Source organism: Lindgomyces ingoldianus (assembly GCF_010093535.1).
Source record: "Lindgomyces ingoldianus strain ATCC 200398 unplaced genomic scaffold BDR25scaffold_37, whole genome shotgun sequence".
NCBI lineage: Eukaryota > Fungi > Ascomycota > Dothideomycetes > Pleosporales > Lindgomycetaceae > Lindgomyces > Lindgomyces ingoldianus.
This window is the reverse complement of record NW_022985198.1, coordinates 621,243-638,191: the sequence shown is the minus strand read 5'-3', so window position 1 is coordinate 638,191 and position 16,949 is coordinate 621,243. Positions and strand designations below refer to the sequence as shown.

Here is a 16,949-nt window from a genome sequence, read left to right as displayed (position 1 = left end):
GTGTCTTCGAGGGATTGTCCCAATTCCTTGACATCTTGCAAGGCTGCCCAAATGAATTCATAGGGGATCTCACGAATACTTCGGATACGATTCGTGTGCTGCGACTGAAGTCCGCTCTCCTTGCTCGAAGACCTACGAAGGCTGTCATCTCTAGTAATAGTTACGAGCCTGCAGACTTTCTCTTAAGATTGTACCACGCCTTAGGATTGCATCATCACCCCAACAGTACAATAATGCTAGATGGTCGATTCCATGTTGCGTTGCTTGAGAAAATGTAAGTATTGCCTACTCCCTCTACGCCCCATTCGCTGATGTTCAATAGGGCCCATGCGGATGAAGTTCAACTAGTTCAGTTTGACCGTTTCGAAACCGAGTTACAAACTTTGTCCCAGCACATATCGCTCGACAACGACCATATTACGCAAGGCCAGTACGATGCGCTATTAAGGAGTTTCCGGAGCCAAGCCAACGGGCTGGTGGCGTCGCACTACGATATCATATCTTCGGTAGATGCTTCTAGTATTATCTTCCAGTCCGATCTCCAGATTCCCGAGCAATACCGACATATGCTGGAAAAGTCGCTTGTTCGGTGCATGACATACCAGGACGCTGGCCAAGGCGACCGCTCAGTGGCAGCCAAGGCCTGGGTCGATCTCGCTTTGACAGGTCTTGCTCTCTATGTTCCAGATTATCCATTTGATCCGGCTTTGAGGCCGATGATTGAACGACGACTTTTTCGCGAGCAAAAGGCGGTTCTAAGACAGAAGCTAGAGGCTCTGCGAAAATTCCAAGTTGATTTCACAGGGCAAGACACAAGTTTCCGCATTCGCCAAGTCGAGGACAGAATTCAAGAAATGGGCTTAGAGCCACCGGTACCATCTATCGTTCGGCCAGAAGTTTCGGAGCTCGACGTACTGCAAGGAGAGTTCACCAATCTACTCAGTGTTCTGCATCCATTGCTCAGCGATACTATTTCAATCGCAGAGGCTTCATGGGATCATACCCTTCGACAGAATATCTCACATATCATTAAGAGGCTTTCTGAGGGATATCGAAGCTATGACGATATCACTGGACCGGCTGTTGGATTCCTTGTCTGCCTTAGCATAGGACTGACTCTCGGTGCACAAGCGGAAACGAGTGAGAGTAGTACCACAAAAACCCTGAGATATCTCGCTCATCATACGCCATTGCTTGGTTTGTATGAGCGTTATAGTCGACCAACATCAGAGACGCTCGTTCAACTCTGCGAGCAAGAGCTTAGTTTGGGTCATCATGTGGTGGACCTCCGATGGCACGCTCTGCACAGTTTGGTCATTATCAGGAATGTTCATCAGAGTCAGATGTCGAACGCCACAATACGCCATCTCTTACAGAACATCTTCACGTCGTTCTTCGCCGATTGGAAACAGATGCTTCTCCAGAATCAAGAAACAGAGACCAAAAATACAAGCTTATACACTTATCGTGGTGGAGACGACCAAGATGCAGAAGAGGAAGATTCAGAGCTCTTTCCGAACTACGAAGAGGAAGAAGTCACCCCTGTAGCAGTTTCGACGTCTCGAGAGCATACAGTTCGCCTTGCCGATATGCACGCGAAGGTGTTCGTGGGAGAATCTGACTCCTCAGAGTCTATTAGGCGCCTCCTTGAATGGAGTTCTGCCGAGATGGTCCGCGTCTCGGGTGGACAATCTCACGGCTCGAAACATGAAAGTGCCATGCCAGCTATCTTCCTTGCATTCGAGAAGAAGGCGAATGCGCTCGCAACATCGGGTACCGATAGACAATACAACTTCTACTTCGACCCGAACATCCCGGAAACAAAGCGATTAATTTCTCTTATCCGCAAGATCCAGAACCGGTTCCATCAGATACAGAGAGTTTTCCCTGAGCATGCCACTCTATCCGACGTCCTACGCACATGTGACGAAATCATGGCTTTCGTACACGTCGACCCTGTGGCCAAATTGATCACCAAAGCCGAGAAACTCCATGGATACGTGCACGAATGGCAGCGAGTTACTAGTCGAGAATTCAGTACGGCAAATTTTTACGACGACCTTACCAAGCTGCTCGTAAGCTGGAGGCAATTGGAGCTAAGGACTTGGGCGCGGCTCTTTGATATTGAAATCGAAAAATGTCGCGATGACGCTAAGGCCTGGTTCTTTGTGGCCTACGAGACGATTGTTGCGGCTTCAGAGTCTATTGATGATGAGAAGGCGATGAAGCTGCATGCGAAAGAGTTGCTGAAAACGCTGGAGGGCTTCTTTTTGACAACTACTCTGGGTCAATTTGAAGAGCGTATCAAGCTACTACAACAATTCAAGGAACACACTGCCATGCAGATACAGAAAGTCGACACTTTCAAGCATATTCATTTCGCGCTCGACAATTTTAGTGCATACTTTTCGCGACTCCAGAAGCCAGTGCAAGATGCACTATCCAAAGGTAGGCAAGCCCTTGAGCGAGAAGTCAATGATGTCATCAAACTTGCAAGCTGGAAAGATACGAATATCGAGGCGTTGAAACAGAGTGCGAAGACTTCTCATCGGAAACTGTCGAAGCTGGTGAGGAAGTTTAGGGCCCTGTTGAATCAGCCAGTTTCTGAGATTTATCATACGGGCTTTCCGGAAGTGAGTGCGTTTGTGCCAGAGGTTAGCATGGAGCTTGTGACTACGGTTGTTGAGCCGAGTATGCTAGAGGCTTGCGAGAAAATCCAAGGCTGGAGTGAGAGGCCAGCACGCTTCAAGAATCTTGCTGCGACTGTCTCGATCATGCGAAGCAAGTCAAGTCCGAGCCCTGACACCATTGACGGTGCTGCATATATCGAAGGATTTATTACAGATCTCGAAACTTCGATAACACAACTGCAGAAAGCAACGCCCTCAATTCTAACAGAGGAGAACAAAGAAGCCGTCCAGCATCTCAAATCCAGGAAGCGAAAGCTATACGCTGACACCATGAAAGAGCTCCGTCAGATGGGATTCCGATCAAATCTCAGTAGCGATGTGCTGGCTAAACAGGATGAGCTTGCAACAGTGCTAACGAGCTTTCCAAGTGTCAAGAGAGAAACCAGCGCTGCGTCGGAGTTCCTCCTACATAGGGTTCTGAGCTTGATGCCTCAAGTTCGGCAGATATTCAAGGAGCATTCGGGCGACTTGACGAATAATGATGTAGCGAGAAGCATTGGGTATTTGGAGGGCTTGTTATATTCGACGATTCAGCAACGAGGCTTGTTGAGCCGAGCTAACCAGTCACTCTCGGAGCTGGAGTCATCTACTGAACGAATCACGAATCTCTGCTCTTCAAGTCAGGAGCTTGTCCGCGTTTCGGGTGGCCAGGTAGAAGGCGCCACCTCGCTTTATGCTGGCATCTCTTGGCTTTCGGCAATGCTCGGAGTTGGTGCCGATGTCGTCTCCGCGCAAGCAAACCTGGGAAAGACCTCAGAATTTGACATTGTTATTCATGGTCTGCGACAATGGAGCGGGGAGTTTGGCCAGCTGGTTGAGCGTTCGAAGTCCTTGTTTCCTCTGTCTTCCAATATCTGGTCAAACAAACACTTGGAACTTGATAAAAAGGTACGGGACAAGCTCGAGGAATTCCGCGCTGTTTTCAAGACTTGGATGCATGAGTATCCGATGCCTCGTGCGGTCCTTAAACAGCTCTGGCCGTATATTATGGATGCGCCTCTCAGCTCACTCGACCCGACCACTAGTGACTCTCGGATTACTATCGATGCGCATGTCAAAGAAACCTTTGCAGCCTTGGACCTCTTGTTAGGCTCAATGCAAGATGTTGAGGTATCACTAAAAGACATTCCAGCTTCGACAGAAGATGCGGCCTGGTTCGTCAAAGAAGAAGACTCACTCTCAGCAGCCCTTACTGCCCTCCACACCCCACAGATCTCAAAGGCGCTGAGCATCATCATAGAGAGGATCCAGTACCTCGGTGCCTCCTCCTCCATCCGAACCTTTGCGACTTCTCTTTCCGCCATACGGCCGATACTAGACCAATACCTCGCTTCAAACAAATTCCTACTTGATAAGTTTGAAGCTCTTCATACGTCCACCGCTAAAATGCTTCTTCGGCTCGCGAAGTCGTTTATCCAAGTTGGTAGCCAAGGCTTCTGCGCCCCACCCAACAAACCCGCCGACCAACAATCGGGTAAAGACGACAAACTCGAATCCGGCACCGGACTCGGGGAAGGTGAAGGCGCAGAAGATATCTCCAAGGATATTCAAGATGATGAGGATCTAGAAGATCTAGCGCAAGAAAAGGATGGGGAGCGAGAAGGTAGTATTGAGGAAGAAGACGATGCTGTGGATATGGGGGAACAGGGTATGGAGGGAGAAATGGGGGATGTGGCTGATAAAGAGGATCAGGATGGTGAGGGTGATGAGGGTGATGAGGATGTGGAGAGCCAGGTTGGAAGTGTGGATGATTTGGGGCCAAGTGCGGTGGATGAGAAGATGTGGGATGAAGGAGGGAAGGATGAGAATTTGAAGGATAAGGAGGGGGGAAAGGATGTTGCGACTGAGAATGGGGAGGAACAAGTTGGTGTTGACGAAAAAGAAAAGAATGATGTAGGAGATAGCGAGAAGGAAGATGGGGTGGATGAAGACGATAATGTAGAAATGGAGGGAGAAGACCAGGAGGAGAACGTTGGTACTGGAGAAGCAGAGAAGATGGACCCGCATGCCAAGGAGGAAGAGACTCTTGATTTGCCGGATGAGCTTAACATGGATGGAAAAGAAGATGACGGCGAGGGTGAGGAACTTAGGGATATGGATATGGATGGCGATGGCGACGAGGAGATGGATACTGAAGCTTACATAGAGCCTGATGCCGTCAACAATGAGATGGGGCCAGAGCAGGATGGCGAGAATGAGCAGGACACCACTGACCACGTCCAAGATGATCAAGATATGGGCGAAGACCAGGATGGTGAAGAACCTATGGACGACGACGACGACGCCATTCCTCTCCTAGACGAACAAGCTCTGAGCGATGAACCCCGCCAGCCCGACGATAATCAAGCGGACCCGAACGCAGATGCCGGTGCGGGCATAGAAGCAAATAATGAGGTCCAACAAGATCAAAAGGAAGACAAATCTGCTGGTGCGGCAAATCGTGAAGACGGTAACCAAGGCGAGACTTCAGAAATGAAGCAGGAGACTTCAGCCGAAGACGGAGCCTTGAATCAAGCAGCGCGACATGATTCTAGTGGTCAAGCTGAGGAAGCGGCAGAGGAATCTCTAGAAACTCAGTCATTCAAGAAGATTGGTGATACACTAGAGCGGTGGTATAATCAGCAGCGACAAATTTCCGACGCGCGTAAAAAGGATGAGAGCCCGGCTCAACAAATTGATAAAGACGTTGATATGGCTGATGCTGAATTTGAACATTTACCAGACGAAGAGACGCAGGCGGATACGCAAGCCCTTGGGACTGCCACCGAAGAGCAAGCGAAGGCTTTGGATCAGGATATGGCAATGCCGATCAACGAAGAGGAGAAGATTCCTGTTCTGCCTGAAGATAAGGATGAGCAGGTGGTAGATGAAGATAGAGATGTCGAAATGGAAAATGCCCTGGTAAAAGAGGAAGACCAACAACAAATATCCATGGACGGCCAACCTAAGGCGTTTGTCGGTGATCAGAAACCCTTGACTCACCCAGAAGACCAAGACATGTCCGACGCCGTCTCCATTCTTGAGGAAGAAATCCTCTCCGAAACCTGCTCCGTCCACGACGTCGAAACCCAACTTGAACTCACCCATCTTGATTCCTCCACCCTCCCATCTGCAGAAACCGCTCGCGCGCTCTGGCTGCACCACGAATCATCAACCCATTCCCTCTCCCAACAACTCACCGAACACCTTCGCCTCATCCTCGAACCAACGCTGGCCACCAAACTTCGCGGTGACTTTAGAACCGGAAAACGACTGAACCTGAAACGCATCATCCCGTACATAGCAAGCGGGTACAAGCGCGACAAAATCTGGTTACGTCGAAGTCAGCCCAGTAAACGCAATTACCAAATCATGATCGCGCTTGACGATTCAAAATCAATGGCTGAAAGCGGGGCTTCTGGACTAGCGCTCAAGACACTTGCATTAATTACCCGGAGTTTAAGCATGCTAGAAGTCGGCGAGGTTTCTGTTGTCGGATTCGGGGAAACAGTCACTGTCGCACATGAATTTAATAAACCATTCACATCCGAATCCGGGGTTAAAGTGTTTGAGCAGTTTGGGTTTCAAGCTAGTAAGACGAATGTGAAGGGCTTAGTAGAAAAGAGTTTGGGGCTATTTCGAGAGGCCAGACACCACGGGGTTGGAAGTGTGGGCGAGGATCTCTGGCAGCTGATGTTGGTTGTTAGTGATGGAATTTGTGATGAGCATGGGGAGATTGTGAGGTTGGTGAGACAAGCGAGGGAGGAGAGGGTCATGTTGGTTTTTGTGGTTGTGGATGCGACCGCTGGTGTTACTGCAACTACGGCAGCTACAACATCATCGCGGCATGGAGAGGTCGCCGAAGCATCGAGCCAACATCCAGTGGCAATACCAGCTCCACCTGCAGGTGAACAGAAAGAAAAGACGTCTATCTTAGATTTGCAATCTGTGGAGATTTCCCCGGAAGGCAGGGTTGTGAGGTGGAAGTATATGGATCGCTTTCCATTTAGGTATTACCTTGTGGTTCGGGACGTAAGGGAGTTGCCGGGTGTTTTGGCGGGTGCGCTAAGGCAGTGGTTTGTAGAGGTGGCGGATAGTAGCGGATAAGTGAGGGCATACCTTTTTTTTCTTATTGTCGTCTTTGGATATTGGAGTCATTGGGTTGTTAGGTTGGTATTGCTTATAGGAACTTTGCGCTTTACCGCGGAATTATGGCGTTGATGATTGAACTTTTTCATTAGACAGGTAGTAAGTAGACTAAGTTTATGTTTTCTTGTTTGTTAAATGCATGGCTGTGCGAAAATCGGAGGGATTACAGGTTTATGAAGTCGCTTCTCAGTCTAGTATTACCTTCGTGACACACCATACGTAGAGTGTGCTGAATATTACGTCAGTGGAAGCGGAACGGGCGCACCGCGCGCGAGTATTTCAGAGTTCACCCCGGTACGCTCAATCAAAATTGACCCCATGGAATTGTTAGCATTTCGCAAGAATCAAATAAGATTTTCCACAGTCTTTCCCTAGTATATGATGAAATGTTCTCCAGCCCTTGCAGAGTTGCGAACGCGGGTGCCCGCACCCGCACGTGCTGCATTAAATTGCTTTGCTAAATTACCTCACCTACTAAATCCTCTCCTCGTTGAACCACCTACTCATTTCATCAAAATGGACTGGTATTACCTGCATAGCGCCCTTCTCCCTACTCCCGACGGCTCCCCGGCGGATGAAGGAATTCGGTATCAAAATAGCTATGGCCTCTTCCCCGCCTTAGCAGAGCCAAGCAAGTGAATACTTTCATTCTCTTCCCTTCTTCTATAATGTTGAAGAAAAAAAAAACCCGACGGTCCTCGGGCTGAGAACTCGCAGTCATATCGTGGCAATCCCATGTTAGGATCCAAGGAAACGACCCTGACATCCTTCTAGCTCCCGCCACAGTAGCAAAGAACCTTTCGTCGACTAGAAAACTCGATACGCGGCAGGGAGAAGAGCTTAGCGTCTTCTCCCACTGGGAGGAGTATAAGACCCTCCTCGCAGCATATCAAGCCTCCTGGACGGCTTGCAAACCGGGACAGAATCCTTATTGGTTCGTTTTAAGAATCTTGCGTTGCGGAGATAGGCGAGAACGGTAAGGCTGAGTAGAGTGGGCAGTGAAACGACTGCGCAGGTGGTGCAAGTCCATGGAAAAGGAAAGGCGCATAATCCCATGGTTCGAGCATCCTTTCGCGGCTTCGCTTGCATCCCAAATGCTTTTTTGGCCCCGGACTTGCCACTCGCATCTCGAATGGTTTGGTTTGGCTGCACACCCTTGATGCATCAACCCCCTGCACTTGCCTTGCCTTACGCACGCTTACGCACGTCTCCCGCTTGCATCCCGCTTGCATCCCACTTGCCCACCCTCTTCCATCGTTCTTCACCAATCTGATTCGATAGAGAGCCTTCGCACAGGAAATTCGAGGTTAATAGGCATGGAATATTTCCACCAGGGAGCAACGAACTCATCCCAATTCTTCTACCCAATGTCGAAAAAGCTACTTGGCGTCCGCTTAACCACATTTAGACACGTGATATGAGGGACAGTTGCAGGTGGGCTCGAGCGGCTAGAGGTATCGAACGACAGTCCTGAAACATCACGTACAGGCGTACTTTGTGACCAAACGGCTGAATATTGGCGTGAAAAGAGTGTTACACCTTAATTTCATATATGTTTTTGATTGGATCTGGCACAATCATCGCGGACATGGCTCTAAGATGAATGATAGCGCTTCATTCATCATCACTTCTGCGACTCAAACGACCCCGGACCTCAATTCAGTCACTCACCTCCCTCTTTTCAGGCCGGAAAATATATGGCGAAACTTCGATACCGAGACTACGGGCGGCATTCCAAAATATGTCCAACCCTCGTAGCCGTTTAGCCTACGTCGACAGGGCATTTATCCTCGATAGCTACATATTTTGCATCAAGTACGTATCGAGGGATAGGGCTCCAATTAAGTGAAGCTCTGTGTAGGTAGCTTCTAATAAAATAGCGGAAGGAACATGACAGGATGATATGAATAAATTCTTATAGTGTAAGTCTTATATACATACGTAGGACAAAGGTTAAATTTAAACATAGTGTAGACAAGGTAGTCCAAAGCAACCACAACAAATACGCACCTAGTAGCAGAATTGACAAAAGTGCAGTTCTGCACATTTAACTTCTAATTAAATAACACATAAAAGGTAGCAGGACAGCCTTACATATAAATTTCTCTGTTGTAGGTCTAACACATCTGTAGGACAAGGCGCTATAATCTAATTACAATAAATGCATCCAAAGATACGGCCTGAATAATGTTGCAGTGCTGCGCATGTAACTTTTAATTGAATGGTATACATAACTTGGCAGGATAATATAAGTAATATATTGCTATGTTGTAGGTCTAATACATACGTAGTACAAGGTCTCGCATGAGCTGAGAAAGGGGGCATAGGGTAGGCGAGTCAACGAGGTATTGAGATCCAAACAAGGTGAATTGAACCACTGTATTGTAAGGTCTAAGGAGCGAGAGAGAGCTCTGGGCTGACTATATACTGTACCAAAAAGGAACTAGTCCTAATGAGTGAATAGCGCAGTACATGGGTATAGTATCGCGTGAGATACGTGCGACACAAGGGCTCGGTCTATTCATACTTAGGGAGAGGATCCACAATTAGAATACAACTGCAACAAACACCACCCCAACGACTCACGATGACAGTATTTGTCGCAGCCACATTCCAATTTGGGTCCTCCTACATCCCCGCCGACTTATGTATTGTTGGACCTACAATATGGTGATTCATTCCCCAGGCTATCCTGCCACATTCTGTGCGCCATTCTTGATTCGTGTTAGGATATTAGGATATGGTTTCAGAGAACGGGCGGTGCTCACGTTCTCAACCATGTGATCCTGTCGAGAGCTACTACCAGTATGAGTGATTGATAGTAAGTTTCTGCTTCCAGAAAGACTAGCCCCGCAATTTCTTCCTTACCCCTTTGTTCCTTTCTTCGAGGGTCTTGATGTGTTCTAGTATCCGTTATATCGATATTTCAATGTCATGTTTTACGGGCGGAATGACTGTAATGTATAAAGCAGTTTTCTTGTGGGATCGAATTCCACAGACAAAAGCTATTAGCGGGCATTCATTAAAACACCTAACTTTGCAGAAAATTTAAACTACTCATGGATTATATACATATCTCACAATCAATAATTTGTCGTACTGTCTTCTGTCCGCTCTTAAAAAGTGTCTAGACGTCCTAGTTTTGCGCATTGTGCGCACAGAGCCTCTAGCATCTATCTGGGGGTTTTTTTACCACGAAAGGCAGTTAAGCTGTGGTTGACCGATAGCTCGAAGGGTCGTATTAGTTAAGACCGTTAGAGACACCAAGATTAGAGATTTGAACACTACGCTGGAAGCTAGCGCCGGTAGTGCACCTTAAGGAATATATGCGTTTTCGCAGATGGGAGGTACGAGGAACCTAAGAACAGATGTTGTCATCAATACACCTACCTATCTCCGAGATGGTATCGGTGTGCGAAACATCACCTCCACCTCTTTCCGGCCCACACTTCCACTCCTAAAGACTAAGCGAATATTCCTCCAGCTCCGCCAACTCTAATCCCCCAGCCAGCTTTCTAATCAATGCGTACTGCGCAGCTAGTAGCCCTTGGCATCCCAAATCGGTGATCAGCTTCATCACACAGCCCACGTGAAGACATCGATTTTCACAAATGTCACAACTAATCAACGCATATCCCAAAAAAACATTGCACAACCACAATTCTACTCCCTCTCGAGATAGAGTTTTTACATGGCAAGTTGGCACAAGTTCATGAAAACATCATGGATTTTATATATTGCCTCCTAAAGATCTTAGCATGATTCACGCCTGGCTACTTCTCCCCAAACTTGATCGACCCTGACCATCAACCACTCACTGAGCTCCCATTTCTCAGTCTCACAGCTTTCGCGAGGAAGCTCAAAGTTAAGCTCAAGAGCAGCATTCTGGATGCGAACAACCCTAGCAGCAGCTCGAGCGGCTTCAATGGTGTGGTTATTCGCGGTTTCCACTTCGTGTGCAGCGAGAGCATCCACGGTTAGGTCCTGGGTTGCTGATTCACGGACTGTTTGTTGGTGAAAGCTGTTGGTGGAGTGATCCTTTGTGTGTAGGCCCTCAGGCGAGGCCGAAATTACGGAAGGGTCCTGGAAGGTAGCATTTGGAGGCCGAGCCGGAGGCTGATTGTTGTCTTGCGGGCAGACAGGTGCAAGAAATATGGTAGTGTTGTCAACTGAAGGCTGAGTGGTAGTGAGGGATACCAGTGTGTTGGCCTTGTGTCTTTGGAAATCGTCAGTAGCAGTAGATTTGAGAAGAGACGGAGTGGTCTCCTTTTTAACAATTCTGAGCGGACGTGGAAGAGATGTGATAGACCTCACTCTATTAGAAAAGAACAGCTAAACAACGTAGCGTTGAGATTGCTAAGTGCAAAGCCCAAAAGGACCATAGAGAGAGAGGTTCATATCGAAATATTAGGGGCCTAGAAAGACGCCAAGTGACTAGGAAGGAGGATGGAAGTAATATAAAGTTTCACAAATGAAAGGAAGACTAGGGTAGCCACTAAAGCCGATTGAATGAGATAGATGCATACTCGCCGAAGGCATCGCCACAATGGATTCCGGGCACCATCACGGCTAATTGGAAGGAATATTAAAGGGATGTGATATATGGATCTGAAGCCGCTGAGTTGTTTCTGGCAGTGAGCAGTAATTGAATCAAATTCGTGCCTATGGGCTTTTAGGGCAGTCTTTATATGTCTTCCACAATGACCTGGGTGGATGGACGATGAACGAGGTGTTATTGCTTTTGAATTACGCCGTGCAGAATCCATTAGGTAGGACACAATGGTGACCCGCCAGTCATCTATCCACTTGCGTGGCTAGCTACGATGTACAAGATCAGGGAAACTCTTGCTGCGCCTTGACCATGCCAAGGATGCTTTGGATGGGAGTGCATGTGCGAGGCACATAAAATGTTCCCACGGGAACCCCACCAGGCATCTGAGCCATAATTATCTCGGGAAGCACAGGGCATCTGGATCTCAGTCCATGTCGTCAGCCATACGTGTGCACAGGTCTCGCTTAGCGGCCTCGACTCGAGTAGAGGGAATGCCATGACGAGATCCGGACCGATGGACAGGAGGAATAACGTATGATTTCTCGCTTCCTTTCCAAACTAGGATCGCGATTGGTTATACAGCGGTGGAGTGAATAATACGGCGCATGACGCTCTTCGTTATCAGGTTCTAGTTTGTAATACCAGAAGCCAGCAACGAAGAAGCATGAATAATCCGAAGTCGACAAGATCGGAAGGAGACGAGAGGCCGTCCTGACGGCAAGGAGTCGCGGCCCCTCGGACACTCATTGCGATTGGGTCTGGTGCAGGAAGCAGTGTCGGCTCGAGAAAGACGGTGTTGTAGTCTGACCCAATACGGCTGTATGTGGGTGGTCTCGTGGTGCATCCGACTTCTCTCGTGGAAAATGAGCATGAAGGTGTCGTCGCGTAGATGATGTCAGTTGCCTGAAACCAGGCGGAAAGGAGCCGGGGCGAACAGGAAAATGCAAAACAAGAGAAGGAGGCGCGGGCGTGGGAAGGAGGTGTGGGCACAAGAAGGAGGGGCAGACATGAGAAGGAGACATGAAAAACCGGGGCAGAAATGCAGGAGATGGAGGGGCATATGCGGTCCAACCCGCCAACACTACGGGTCTGTGCATGATGATATGTGCCCATGCTTCACATCCAACGGTTCAATAAAGAGCCGATATCCTCCGATGGGCGTGGGATGCTTTTTGAGCACGCCAAGAATAGCTCCATGCACGCAGGTGGGCGTTCAGCGTACGGGGGGTCCGTGATGGCGAGCCAATCACGGAGCCCAAGCATTGAATGCAGCCTCTTCACGCATGAGCCAGTTGCCATCTTTCGCGTGCGCAATCTTTGCGGCGAGTTTGCCCCATGGACTAGCATGTCAGGACGGACGCCCCAGGGAATAGAGACGATTCGGCTGTGCTTTGGTCATGTCCTCTTTCCGCCATTTTATGTTCCTTCACTATTTCTTGCGCGCGTCTTTTTCTGTCACCCCATTTGGGCCTTCTCTTCAATTATCATCCTCTGGTTCCTCAAGGTGCTTCAGATGACTTCCAGGTCTCCAGGCGGAGAAGACCTCGTTCTGTTGTGCCTTGTGAATAGCTAGTTACCGTTGTCGTTCAGAGCAAAACATGGTTTTACAACCTAAAAGCTTAAATTAAGTGACAATCTTACGCAACTTAGCTAAACCCTGTAGCCTAGTATGCAGTTTTTCAATCCTATGTCTTCTTTTTGAATGATATTTCTGTAAGGTTTTCGGTTCTTTTTTTTATTGTTATATTTTGCTATTTCTCCTTTCATCTGTGCATGTGCCAAGAGTTTGGCAGCACAAGATGTGTGCTCGCTATTAGTAAGAGGTCGAACTATATCCAGCTTTTTGTAAGGCACAAAAGTCCCTGTAGACGCGTTTCCGTCGGCGCTTGGTAAATCCATTTCCTAGCAGGTGGGGGATACTTGATCACCGAGTCACTATTCTCTCAAGGGGATAGTTACTGCTGCTGCTACTCATCAAAGGCAAAGGATAACCTTAGAGATCTCGCAACGGCAGCAAACCCGCGTAAAAGCGTCAGATATCAATCAGCGCCAACTACAATATGGAGAGACAATGCATAATTCATCGTATAAGGACCAGACTGCTGCACCGTGAGGAAAGGACGTGAAAAGGAGGAGAAGGCCTTCTCCAAGGGCCTGAGGAAGTGTGTGGCGCGAGTAAGCTGTGTGTTAGAAAGGAGAAACCCTCGTCATCGGTTACATGAACGATAGCCCGGCAAACTAGAGGTTACAAAGCGTGACTCTGTTTACATCTTTCCCACCTCTCTCGTTCCTTCCATAGCCCCGCTTGCAATTTTTGATTGCGTCTTGCAGCGCTTTTCAGAGCAATTTTCTGGTAGCGTAGATTAGCGCAGCCTCTACCTGATTCGGCCGAGGGATCGGTATTTGAGGATCAAAATGGAATGCTATCAGGACGAATATGAGCTTCCACCTACATGATTTCGCAGACATAAGCTCACTTACTAATAGCAATTAGTAGGATACAACAACATGGAAAACATTGCCTATAAATCGCAGGAAATTCTAAGGCATACGAGAGGTCTTAACTAATGACGTAGCTTTCCTAGCTATTTCATTTACAATCTTGGTTTGACCTATCGCGCTTTTCGTTGTTGAATCTTATCGCAGTAATGATGGTTCAATTGAGCAACTTGAAATGGAATAGTAGGCGCAAGTGATAGGCTAATTACTGGTGACAAAGGCAATCTTACTTCCGGGCGATGGGAAATCTTAGACTGAAATGCTCATCCACTATCCCACGCTCCATACAACAAGACATCACAACGCCGCCAAATGACTCTCCCACCTTCTTTGACTTTGGGGCAATAGCATGAAACACTGCCCCGAGCCTGCTATTTGCGTTGCAATTCCCTTTGCCCGTGCATTCCATTTCAGGCAACGAAGCCGCTACAGCATGCTCCCCTTTTAGAACTATGGGGAGACTTCTGGAATCACCACTTGACGTGCGGGCATGTCTGAAAAGCAGTCTTTTGAGATCCCAAGGGGCAATGCCACCATGGAGGTTTCGATAGACCTACACTTCTACTTCAGCCCTCGCCATCTAGTGGACGGCTTGGGTCACCTTTTATGGCGCAAATCTACCGAACCGCCTGTCTCCTCCACCTAGGCGCTCTGAAAGTCACAACGTCTGCAAATAATCCACGCTCAGGGTCCAGTCTATCGCAAGCCCAGCAAAAATGTGCACTTCCACTGCACAACCTCGCGGTAAATAGAAATTGCAACGTTGTGTCCCAGATATCACCTGTAATTAAATCAATGGTATCCCTTTCAAATTGGATTTATCTAATTAGTCCATCTTTCTGTTATTTGACCATGTCACTAGGTTGGGTTTGTAGATCTAGTTTTGGTGCATTCAAGAATCTAGGACTTATAAATAAGGAAGCATGGACCCAATAGCTCCATTGACCAGGTGACAAGGCACTACTTCACTCCCCGCTGGTTCATAGGAGTTCACCGAGCTAGAAAACGACTAACTCTGAAAATCCTTTATCGATGATGGTTCTTCGTGCTAAAACACGTGTGCATATCATTATTCTTGAACCTTGATGCCTGCCTTTTCGTATCAATATAAACCGCATTCCTTTAAGTCGCTTGTCACCCTCCCCCGAAAGTTCGATATATCTTTCCCAATGGCTCTCATTCTCTACGACTGCAGCCGTAAAATTCATAAAACTCGCCACTCTGATCTCCTTTCTCGACATCCTCAATCCATCCAATAATCACCTCTTCATGAGTGTGGCATGACCTAAAACAGCAGTCTCCTGAGAGGCGTTGTGGGAACTAGGTACTACCGAGGCTAGAGCTTGATCAGTAATTAGATTGGTGTTCGCAGAATAATCACTATGTACCTTAAAAAAAAATCTCAAATCATTTAACAACGCCCTCAGTGAGAATGGCATCACCCAGCTTAGCGGCTGTGGGGGCGTTATTGTTTCTGAGCGCTACTTCCGTCAGAGATTCGTTGCAGTGCTCTCAACGCCGGTAGAACTACGAAGAGGAGAGTTCGGCTCTTGATCTCTGCTATTGCAAATCTCTATTATTCACTGTACATCTTGCCAAGCCTTTTCTCTTATTAGTTTAAAAAAGGGCTAGATTAATGTCTAATTAGCCTATAAAACTTTCTACTACTTTTGTAAATATTCTAGATTTTTAAGGCAAATAAATATATTTTACTAAGTCTATTACTATATTCTAGGTATTTTAATGCAATATTATAATGCTATGTTTTATTATTAGTAGGCTAAAGTTTACCTTTTTATTACTATTTATAGTTTTAAGGTGTTGCTAAGCTAGAATTAGTGTGTTAGCATTTATATTCTAGTACTGTCCTCTTTTCTTAGTTATATCTGTCTAATTCTAGCTAGATATTTATAGATATCTGCTAACACTATTACTTAGGCTTAGTATGTTTTCCTAGCCTTACTGTAAGGAATGTTAAACTTATTGCCTATTATCTAACTTTGCAACTAACTAACGCAGTGCTTTATATAAATATTATTAGCAGTATAAAAGATTTATTTATTTATATCTTTATTTTTTTTTTGTTATTACTAAATTATTTTAAAGGAAACAACGCGCTTTTTAGAAAATTAATTCTAACCTACTAACATAAAAGGTATAGTATAACGCTTATAAAAAACAATTTTTTTATTACTAATAAATATAAACTGTATTTTCTACTTCTTTATATCTAAATATGTTTAATTTTGTTTTAATTAGTTATATTTTTCTAATATCTACATCTACTTTTTTTTTTATCTACTTAAACATTAATTAGTTTACTTTAACTTTTACACTTTTATTTCTTTTTATCTGTCTAAACCTCTAACTTTAGTTAACTTCTCTGCTGTTTACTATGTCTTAATATACTCTAATTACATTTACTTTTTAGCTTTCTATATTTCTTAAGCTAAATCTAATTAATACTAAAGAACTATGCCTAGCTGTATATATTATAGGTGTACTTTACTATTTACCTATTAATCTTAGCCTAATGCGCGATCCTACTGCTATGTGTACAGAATGTAGTGCTTATTATTAGATTAATAAACATTTAGCTAGGTCTACTACTAGCTAGCTAAAATATAAGTTCTACTACCTTTAGAGAGATATTTATTTAAAGTTTTATTAAAACTTACTAGTTATTATTTAGAGTTTATTAGATAGTTTTTATATAAAAAGTGCACATTTTTATAATAATATTTATATATATAACACTTCTCTAGCCTTTACTTCTGCTAATTACACTGCTATAGATTGCAATATGTGTAGAAATAGTGTTAGGATATTTTAGATTATAGAGAAACTTTACTACTTATAGAGTTTATTAGAGCCTGCTTAGGAGGTTGCTACTAGCTACGCGCAGTTATACTTCTATAACTTAGAGTTTACTTTAAGTACTTAGCTACAGCGTAACTAGAATTTAAACTTAGACCTAACCCTATTATAGAAGCTTATGCATATGTTAGAGGTAGATGCCTATAATTTATAAATTTCTATTTATAAAACTGCCTATAAAAGACTAAAAAGGGCTAGGCGTA

At 45.9% G+C, this 16,949-nt stretch overlaps 5 protein-coding genes across 5 annotated transcripts; 3 read left to right on the top strand and 2 right to left on the bottom strand.

Annotated features, from left to right (window-relative positions):
* Positions 1 to 6,957: 6,957 nt before the first annotated feature.
* BDR25DRAFT_360311 (uncharacterized protein) lies at positions 6,958 to 8,667 on the top strand (the record flags this gene model as incomplete). The annotated part of the gene is made up of 11 exons (XM_033696232.1): positions 6,958 to 6,996; positions 7,042 to 7,112; positions 7,150 to 7,181; positions 7,216 to 7,453; positions 7,527 to 7,555; positions 7,593 to 7,756; positions 7,786 to 8,074; positions 8,102 to 8,206; positions 8,247 to 8,272; positions 8,307 to 8,572; positions 8,598 to 8,667. 11 exons carry the CDS (start codon positions 6,958 to 6,960, stop codon positions 8,665 to 8,667), a joined length of 1,329 nt encoding a protein of 442 aa, XP_033542627.1.
* A 299-nt stretch (positions 8,668 to 8,966) lies between these two features.
* BDR25DRAFT_360310 (uncharacterized protein) lies at positions 8,967 to 11,200 on the bottom strand (the record flags this gene model as incomplete). Its single annotated transcript, XM_033696231.1, has 14 exons — positions 8,967 to 8,998; positions 9,106 to 9,209; positions 9,247 to 9,335; positions 9,387 to 9,446; positions 9,518 to 9,650; positions 9,687 to 9,721; positions 9,762 to 9,794; positions 9,900 to 9,917; positions 10,133 to 10,176; positions 10,209 to 10,252; positions 10,313 to 10,438; positions 10,510 to 10,562; positions 10,608 to 11,097; positions 11,160 to 11,200. 14 exons carry the CDS (start codon positions 11,198 to 11,200, stop codon positions 8,967 to 8,969), a joined length of 1,302 nt encoding a protein of 433 aa, XP_033542626.1.
* Positions 11,201 to 11,225: 25 nt separating this feature from the next.
* On the bottom strand, positions 11,226 to 12,567 carry BDR25DRAFT_360309 (uncharacterized protein; the record flags this gene model as incomplete). The annotated part of the gene is made up of 8 exons (XM_033696230.1): positions 11,226 to 11,252; positions 11,288 to 11,632; positions 11,679 to 11,787; positions 11,826 to 11,928; positions 11,981 to 12,081; positions 12,114 to 12,187; positions 12,220 to 12,451; positions 12,491 to 12,567. The coding sequence occupies 8 exons, from the start codon at positions 12,565 to 12,567 to the stop codon at positions 11,226 to 11,228; spliced, it is 1,068 nt and encodes a 355-aa protein (XP_033542625.1).
* Positions 12,568 to 12,604: 37 nt separating this feature from the next.
* BDR25DRAFT_360308 (uncharacterized protein) lies at positions 12,605 to 13,827 on the top strand (the record flags this gene model as incomplete). The annotated part of the gene is made up of 9 exons (XM_033696229.1): positions 12,605 to 12,931; positions 13,039 to 13,095; positions 13,154 to 13,171; positions 13,239 to 13,279; positions 13,303 to 13,455; positions 13,485 to 13,545; positions 13,600 to 13,632; positions 13,670 to 13,728; positions 13,764 to 13,827. The coding sequence occupies 9 exons, from the start codon at positions 12,605 to 12,607 to the stop codon at positions 13,825 to 13,827; spliced, it is 813 nt and encodes a 270-aa protein (XP_033542624.1).
* Positions 13,828 to 14,954: 1,127 nt separating this feature from the next.
* BDR25DRAFT_360305 (uncharacterized protein) lies at positions 14,955 to 15,423 on the top strand (the record flags this gene model as incomplete). Its single annotated transcript, XM_033696228.1, has 4 exons — positions 14,955 to 14,968; positions 15,021 to 15,144; positions 15,194 to 15,219; positions 15,297 to 15,423. 4 exons carry the CDS (start codon positions 14,955 to 14,957, stop codon positions 15,421 to 15,423), a joined length of 291 nt encoding a protein of 96 aa, XP_033542623.1.
* Between the last annotated feature and the right edge of the window lie 1,526 nt (positions 15,424 to 16,949).